Source organism: Phaenicophaeus curvirostris, chromosome 18 (assembly GCF_032191515.1).
Source record: "Phaenicophaeus curvirostris isolate KB17595 chromosome 18, BPBGC_Pcur_1.0, whole genome shotgun sequence".
Taxonomy (NCBI): domain Eukaryota; kingdom Metazoa; phylum Chordata; class Aves; order Cuculiformes; family Cuculidae; genus Phaenicophaeus; species Phaenicophaeus curvirostris.
Window position 1 is genome coordinate 383,669 of NC_091409.1, and position 9,128 is coordinate 392,796.

Consider the following 9,128-nt stretch of genomic DNA (forward strand, 5'->3'; position numbering starts at 1 on the left):
ATAACACTACTATACTGTAGTATCTCTACTATAAATAAGACAAATAGAATCAGAGTAATGTCTGTTTCTCATCACGACAAAAAACATTAGCAAGAAAAGCGACAAAAGCACTGTAACACGCAAGGACCTGAACCTCAAAATCTCATGTCTGGAGAATGCTAGTAGGAAATTGGTGTGAAACACATGCCACACATTTGCTGAAATTCGTTCTAGCTTCTGAAAAAAGTTTGTTGGTTTGGGGTTTTTTTATTTCCTCAATAAAAAGTAAAAGTACAAGGAAGCTAAACCTACATGCAAGATTGAAGCTCTGGCATTCCGCACTGCTGCAGTCACTACATTAGCCTCCACTGATAACTCTAAAGAAGCTCTCAGATGGAGTCAGCCTTGATCTCACCTGTCCTGTATCCTGTGTTGTTGAGGTACACTGCAAATGTACGTATTTCGTGCTGAGTCTGCCAGGATGGAGAAGAACAGTTCTCATTGTTTGTGTAAGTGTTGTGGTTGTGGACGTACTTCCCCGTAAGAATAGAGGAGCGAGATGGGCAGCACATGGGTGTTGTCACAAAGGCATTGATGAAATGAGCACCTCCATGTTCCATGATCCGCCTTGTTTTATTCATCACTTGCATAGAACCTGGAAGAAGAAAACCATCTCAGAGTTATTTTGTTGTTTCAGTCACGAGAGCTAACTGAGAGCTCATGTGATACATCAGAGACCAGAACGAAGCACAGGTAGTAAGGGCACTGTAACCCAAATCCAAAGACATTACTCCATCCCTGCTAGCAAAGTTCTCCCATTGTTTTAAGAAGGAACAGATACTGAAGTCCTAATTTAAGATTTAACTCAAACCTGTTGACAAAGACCATAATGTGTTTTAATATCTCTCTGTACAACGTCAAAATTTACTGCTGTAACGATCTGCATGCAGCCTTTCTGGAGTCACTAGTACTATTCCATAGCTGAAGGCAAGAACCAGCAACAGTTAGACAGAGACAATGTGGCCTGAGGGTGAAATTCACTTTGTGCAGCAACCCCGACCAAAGTTTGCATACTCCTTAAGTGTTATTGAATCCTTGGTTTCAGAAGATACCTGATGCACTGCCTTCCATGCCAACCTTCTGCAGAAGTCTCAGGGATGTACTCAATGAACAACAGATCCATTGAGGCTAGAAGGGATGCCTGGAGATTACTAAGCCTAAGCCTCTGCCCCAGCAGGGTCTGCTACAGTTGTTCTCTAGACAAAATGTTCTTTTTCCTAATAGAAGGTATTAACACGTATTAATTTCTAGAACTTCCACTGAATCAAAGAAAAAGTAAAGCTCTCAAAATATTTTTAATAACTAATCCACTGACTTCTATCTTGATCCATTTTGATAAGTGTTACCTAAAGCTCTCTAAATTTTCTTAGGCTCGGTTCTGCATAACCAGATTTTTAGATGAATGTTTGGGACAGATAATACCATGTAGTTTATAACCATTACCTAAAACCAAACAAGCACATTTAACTGGCAGGGTCTTGGATGAACTGGAGTAATGGATTTTTGTCAACTATTACTAAAAGCCACAATAGCTTTAGTATTTCCTGTTTAAGACAAGGCTTTGGACAAGCGCTGGATCTTTGCAACAGACATTCACCTAGGTAAATCTGAATCCATATCTGAAGAAACACCATACGGAGAAACACCAGGGATCAGAAAAAAAAAAAAAAAAAAAAAAAGACATTTAGCTTCTGCATCGGAGAATGGATTATACTTAATCTAGGGAGAATTTCCATTTTCCAGTTTTCCAGAGAACTTGCAATGGTACCTGTCATCAGTGTCACCTTGCAAAAGAAAATAAACCTTTCCCTCACTAACTCTCCCTTCTGGTTATGAGCAGGGAAAGCCAATAGACAACATGGAAATGAAGGTATGGGTTCAGGCTGGAGTAGCGTTGAGGCTTGGATTAATAGTTCAGCTTTAATCAATGCATCGTGCAACCATCTGGCACAAACTATATGTTGCTTCCATCAATAATGGGTTTAGGATCCTTCTTAGCTCTTTAGCCAGAGATTTCATTATGAAACTGCAACAGCAAGTTGATTTGATACAGGGCACATTGATATAACCAGGAGTCAAAACCTAGAGGAAAAATGGTCATAAGCCACATATGAAATCTGACTCTCTGGCATCATGAGGGAAGGTTAATTGCCAGTGATGGGTCATTTCACCTAAAAAGTGCCATGGTATTAGTTTTGTTGAGATCATTTTGCTGGAATGAATATAAAAAGAAATATCTAAAATATCTGTTCATGCATTTCTCAGGTCAGAGCACATCTCTGTCACATCACTTTGTGACAAGAACCAAGGCAAGTCATTGTACTCCCCCTTTAGATTTTGCTAAACTTCACATGTAAAAGTGAAGTTTCTGAAGAAAACAAGATTTTTTTGTTTCCATAACTGTGGGATAAATGTTAGTGCTCAAAGGCTCTAGCAACACAATTAACAATTATAGCAGTCTGTTACACATTATGTGAGCCTAAGGTTTCCTCTGTGCTGTCATATGAGCTAGCCCAAGCATAAACAGGCAGACCGGATGAATGTTTTGTCATCCCAATATTAAAATACAATTTAAAAATGCCTTTTAAATGACAGAGACATCTGTACATAAATAATGGTACATGTTAAGACTCCCCTTGGGGACCGTAACCTCCTTTAATAAAACTGCTGCAATGACAAGGCCCTATATATCAACAGTCTTTAATACAAAAACATATGATCTAATCTGCTTCCCCAGCCAGAGAACTAACACAGAGTGACAGATCAGTGGAAGGTAAAAATGTAGCACACTTCTGTACAATCTTAAATAGGCCACCTTTAAATATTTTAAAAAGCATTAAACCAGCCAACCAAAACTTATTTTCTTCAGCTTGCCTCCAATACAAACATGGAATTGTAAGCAAAAGTAGAAATTGATCTTTCTGTGGCAGAAGATTAGTTATTTGTTATTCAGCAAGTGGAAACCTCACCAAATCACCTTTTGAGTTGGAAAACATTATGGGTTTTCATTAGTGGATGCACCAAGGGAAGTCATGCTTTGAAGTGTCAATACTCAATTTACAAAGTGTTCTGTTATCTCTTTATAAACCACTGATAACAAACAAAAATTATTTAGTAGCTAAATGCAAAATTCCTAAGCTATTTTAATAAAATATCCATTGGACTACTGTGAAAATATGAAAGTTTAATCAATTTGACCATTCAAGCTGATCACTGAACAAAGCATAGCAAAACTTAGGTTGAAATTCCACTTGAAATTTGTGTGATATCCATAACTTTGCTTAGTGTGTCATCACAGTTCTCTTGGGAGATAAGGCCAATATTTTGATTAATATTATTGGAGAAAATATAGTAGTTGTTTATGAAATAATATTGACTTACTCATTAGTTGTGTTTTGTTGTCAGAGGCGAGAATTTACATTTTAGGGAGCTCCAGCTACTGAAGAACTTGTATTAAGTCTCAAGTGACTTAGTCTGCTCAGAAGGACAATTTAAAGAGTGGTCTCTGTACACAGATAAGTTAACTGAACCCCAGAATGTTAATTAACTGTCCCCTCAAGCCTTCTATTTTTATCCTATTTGAGTCTCATTAGACACCCTTTTCACATCTTCATTTCCTTTTTTCCTCACGCTTAATTCTAAGGAAGCTCTAAGGCCCTTTATCTCCAAGTATAAGTAAGAAAATTACCTTCCACTTTACTCTTGTAGTTTTTCAGTGGAAGATGTAGGAACATACAAATCACCTCTCACTCAGATTCCTCTAACATGGCTGAAATATCTTCTAAATAATCAGATCTTTCTCCAACTACAAGCTAATGCAATAAGCTGGTTTGTTAAACCACAGCAATATGGTAAGCAAACTTAATTAAACTGGAGACGCCGAGTCCGTCACACAAGAGACACCAGCATTGTACTAACTTGGACTTGCATGGCTCTAATGGTGGGGAAAAAAAAAGGTCTTTGTTTCTAATTAATTCTTTCTCCTCATCAGTATTTTCTTCTTCTTTATATTCTGCTTCTCAGTACAACTCTCTTGTTCAGAAAGTCAACTGAGCGTTTATGTTTCAGTAGTCCTTGGTGTTCTCATTTGCCTTCTCTCATTTGTATCCACTACAATTTATACTTGTTCTCCTTTGACCTGGGGATTCTGCTTCCTTTTCTCAGTCCCTCATCACTTTCTTGCTTTGTTCAATATAAGGCTTAGGTTTGGTTTCCCAAGTAAAACTCATGATTAACAGTAGCACAAAAAAATTGTGTTATCTTCCCTTTCACCTCCAAAGTAGCCATAAAAGAACAATGACACCTGCAACGCCCATCTGTTACAGAATATTCTTAAAAATAATTGAAATCTTACTTGTGTGCCGTCTTCTCTGCTAGATTTTCATAGCTTAGCTTTTATTTGTAATTTGCATCTTGTTTTCATCTTTCTTAAATTCACTAAGCAAAATTTCCACAAATGGCAATTTTGATTAACTTGGACAAGAATAAAAATTAATTCAAACAAATATTGGGTCTCACAAAGCCATTAGTGGTAAATGACAAATATAAAAATCACTGCTTCCTCAAATGGATTTTCCTTACTTAGATCCTAATTTGTGTGGACACATGCCCATTATGCTTGAAATCGGAAAGCATCAGATTATCAGAGAAAAGAAATATACTGCCCAAAGGACTTAGACAACTGCATCAGAAACAAGCAGGCTGGCATAAAATACAAGATGATAAATTTTTTAGGACCACCTTCTGAGGCTTCAAGATAATGCACACTTAGGTCCTTTTGGATATACATTATTGAGATCGCTTCATTTGTGATCCAAATAACCATTTAAAAAAAAAAAAAGGCAAATCTTCTGATCCAACTAACTTGAATTACATTTGTGTTTGGTGGGGTTACTGCCATTGCAGGCTTTCTCACCACCTTTGGGAAGAATGTGACATCTATGATATCACAGACATGCAGTAATACTGATAGAAAGAAAGCATCTGTAAGAATATTGCTATGTTGTTGTGATTAACTTCTCAACTAGATGAGTAAGTGTCTAAGTAATACAAGTTGATTAACTTTATTATTGCATTGTTTCTTCTGTGAGGTCTGTTTGCTAATTTTTCCCATCCATACTAGAAATTCAGTGCAGTACCTGTGAAAAAAACCCACCAGAACACACACAAACAAGCTCTCATCTTTCAGATGATCCAGGCTTTATACTCACTTAAAAGCATATTTCTAATGCAAATTTATTAATATAAACTGGTTCATGTTAATCACTTCTAACTACAGACAACATTTGGTAAATATAAGCTTGCTCAAGTAACAGAACAAACCCCAAACTCTGCCAGTTAATTCATTATTCCAAATCATTAGGCAAAGCATGCATATAATCTTAATCTCCTTTCTACAACAATTAACATAGCATTGTATAACACAGTAGAATCTTTGCATACTAAGTGATTTTGGTCAGTAGCTAACTCTGCATCTAAATTAGCAATACCAAGAGTAGCAGAACTATGCTAGGTAACATTTAAATAATTAAAAGTATATATGTAATGAATGTCTGCAATTACACACATGGTTATTGAATTATGAGTTATGAATTTAAACCTGCTGCTTTGGCATGTAGCTTCCCAGGTCATACTTGCAACTGCCAGAAACATAGTTTAGGTGTGTAGATGAAGACAGATAGGCAGGAATCTCACATCTCCACAGAAACAGGAAGTCTGACATTTTAAGGTGAGATTAACTTTTGCTGTCTTTGAACTGCATGCAGATGGAAAATATTTTCTATGTAAAGTTATGTTTAAACTTTTGCTACTTGTTCTGCCTATAATTTTACACACTGAAAAGAAAAAGTTAATTATTTTGAACACAAGAATTTAGCTTCAAGGAAAAGCAGTGCCATACTCATTAGCTAAAATTCTCTTTATGTTGGGCTCTTACCAAGTTCTACATCCTGATCATCAGTAAGAACAAGGATGATGTTTGGACGGATATTTCTGCGGTCTCTTTGAAATCTTCCCTTCAGACGCTGATTTAACAGGAAAGCTGAACTTCCATCCAACAGTGATAAAACAGTCATCATGAATAATCCAAGGACAATACTATGCTGTGCCATATTGTGCTGATTTTGTGTTCTCTCTGAACACGGTACATTAATGGCTTCTATTTCTTTTTTTTGTTTGCAGGTCTCCTATAAGGGAGAGGGAAACAAGTGTTGATTTATACCTTGATCTCCCTGCCCCACCAATGAACAGCAAGGTTCTCTCCAAAGAAGTAAAAAGCAAAATACTTTAAATAATCTAACTCCTGAGGAAAAATTAACACGCCCCAAAAACCAACAATGCAACTGAACATTTTTCTAGTGCCAGCTAGCAGAAACTTCAAAAATTCACAGTTCATAAGCCATTATCAACATAGGCAAAGAAATGTCACTATATTCTCAAATTTGGCAGCAAGTTCAAGGATTTAGCAAGGTATCAAACTCTTACTTATGCTTTGATACATATAAAAAGCAATCTTCTTCCTTAAGCTTCTGGGATATTTTGAGATGACAATTCTGTTTGTTCCTTAAAAAATGGAGATGTTGAAGAAAAAACTCTGTGTCTATCTATATTTTTAAACAGGATTATGGTAAAATTTACTGAGTTAACAATACGTTTGCAAATTCATAGAGAAAGCTCAGACAGAAGACTTGTTACACAGTGATTTATCTTACAAATGTCATTAGAGAGCAAAGCTAACCAGATCTTGGAACTATGGTGATACTGTTTGAAGTTTACTACAGCTTTGATGTCAGTGTGATATCCCGTCAGCATTTCTGTTGGTTTCCAAGATTTTATTTTATTTTTAACTATCATTATTATTAATGAACACCTTTGAAGGCCCGTTAGAGCAAATCTTTGTGAGTGGATGCACCAAAATGATTTGCACTGCCTATGACTTCTCTCCAGCATGAATACAATGCCCCCAAATTGACTTGTTTACAAAACAGAGCACATCTAACTCATACTGCTTCTGATACTGAGCCAATAAAAAATTCTTAGAAAATCCTACAAGGAAATCCCAAAAAATGAATAAGCATGCTGAAGAATTTTTGAAACCACAGTTTTGCTCTGTGATCTCTTGGTATAAAGGGATTTTCTCTTGCTCTCAGAAGTCAAAATAACAGCATGAACTGTATTGAAAAAAATCAAGTACCAATTATTTCATCAGATCCAGTGATCAATGAGTCAGTTTTTGATGAATTCCCTACTTGCTGCCTGCCTTTTCCTGGACTGGTGCCAATGCAGTGAAAAATCAATTAAAAATGACACAAGGGAAACTATCTGCTTTTTGTAAAGACCAGAAATGCCCGAGTAGCAAGAACCTAGCACAGTGCGGCTTACCCAAAGAAATACACCAGCTATTCTGTCCCTAAAGGCTCTTGGGAAAACAGTATTTCCTCCAGCAGATTATTTCATAGCCACGTTATTACTTCATCTCTGTCAGCGTCTGTTCTTTGAGATAAACTTTGATCAAGAAAGTTCTCATGCAATAGCAAAACCACTGGTCTGAAAAATTGTACTCTGCTTCTATGCTTATTTAAGAAATGCATATTGAAGTGAACAGATATGCAGCTATATAGTATGATGCAACATTTATTAAGGCTGCTTTCCGAAAATGTACACTAATAGGGTTTTGAGGAAGTTAAAAACCCTTCTTCCTTACTGGTGTCTCCAGTGAGTTTCACAGGTAGATGAAATTCACTTTTTTCATAGAAACTAAAAATTGACTTTAAATATCCTAGCATTTGTCCCAGGGGGTAGGGAAAGAGAAAAGCCCAACTTCCTAAGTTTATAGATACAGCTTTAGTACCTCTGCTGCTGCTCAAAGATTTGCCAGACTATAGCAGAAGGAACATCAACAAGTCCTATCGATTTTCATTCCTTGCACTCAGAATTCCATCTGAAGTAGTACAATTGGGAAGAATCATGTCAGATTCAATGCGTTGCTACTGTCCAGAGCAGTCAAAAGCAGCTCGAGAGGCAAATCTGGATCTGTTTCAAAAGGGAAGGAAAAAAAAAAAGTTAGTTTAGCATACACATAATCCTGGACACCAGCTTCTTCGGGGAGGAGGTAGAGAAAAGGCTTCTGCTCTTCAGAGATGACTTTACATGTACCTCTGTTTAAAAAAACACTCAACCTTGCAACATAAGGACTTTCATTACACACAAACATTTTTCTGAAGGTCTAAAAGTCGACGTAGAGTTTTTTCTGCTCTATACTAGCCAATTGCTTCTTGGAATAATAGCATCTGCTGACTTTTCTTGCATCTTCTTTTCTAGCATCTTCTTCTTAGAAGGCTGTCCATTCTTGTTCGATCTGCTCATAACTATATTCACTGTAGTGTTGTGCACACAACAGTCTTCCTTGCACTTTTCCAACTTCTTTTAAACAAACACATGGAAGTAACCTCATGACCTCACTGCCTCTCTCCTCTCAGCCTGTCTTTTCCTCACAGCTTACTGCCCCTCACTCACTCCATTGTATCTAAAAGCAGAAGTTGAACCCAAATCAGTGTGCTGCTTACCATCTATAAAATACTCAGCATGTTTGGGGATGTACATTAACTGCTATTCCACAGTATATTTTTATCCACACATGCATATTTATGGTTAAAAGTATCAGTTATCTCTGAGAGGATGCTGCGGGTGGAGGAGAGAATTCCATGTTAAGTACAACAGGCACCTTCTACCAAACATGTTATCTCTTTCTCAACCACTTCCCCAATTAGGATTTTTCAACTATTCTGATGCGTTACATTCCTATTATTATCAGGGTAAGCACTGGTGGGAACCAACTCGAAGTATGTAATTATGTGCAAACCTCATACCAATAACTAGGTAAGAAAATTAAAGCAATTTTAGAAAATAACCTATTTATTGAAGTATGTATTCATAAAAGACAGACGTGCCACAACTAACAGCATATATGCAGTAAAATCTAAAAGCCAGCTTTAAACAGTTCTCAGAATAGCAACAGAGGAGTCTCTCGCATGGATTGCCAGTGGTCAAATATAGATTGATTTTTTTTTTTTAACTCCCTAGTCGTTAGT

At 36.8% G+C, this 9,128-nt stretch overlaps 1 protein-coding gene across 3 annotated transcripts in view; it reads right to left on the reverse strand.

Moving 5' to 3' along the window:
• The window catches only part of SULF2 (sulfatase 2), a 65,539-nt gene extending 57,469 nt beyond the window's left edge, over positions 1-8,070 (reverse strand). For all 3 annotated transcript variants that reach the window (XM_069872139.1, XM_069872140.1, XM_069872138.1), the window contains exons 1-3: positions 7,889-8,070; positions 5,975-6,224; positions 395-634 (exon numbers count right to left, since the gene is read on the reverse strand). In XM_069872139.1, coding sequence (XP_069728240.1) covers positions 395-634; positions 5,975-6,149 — 415 coding nt within the window. In that variant the 5' untranslated portion in view covers positions 6,150-6,224; positions 7,889-8,070. The remainder of the gene's footprint in view (positions 1-394; positions 635-5,974; positions 6,225-7,888) is intronic.
• Positions 8,071-9,128: the final 1,058 nt, after the last annotated feature.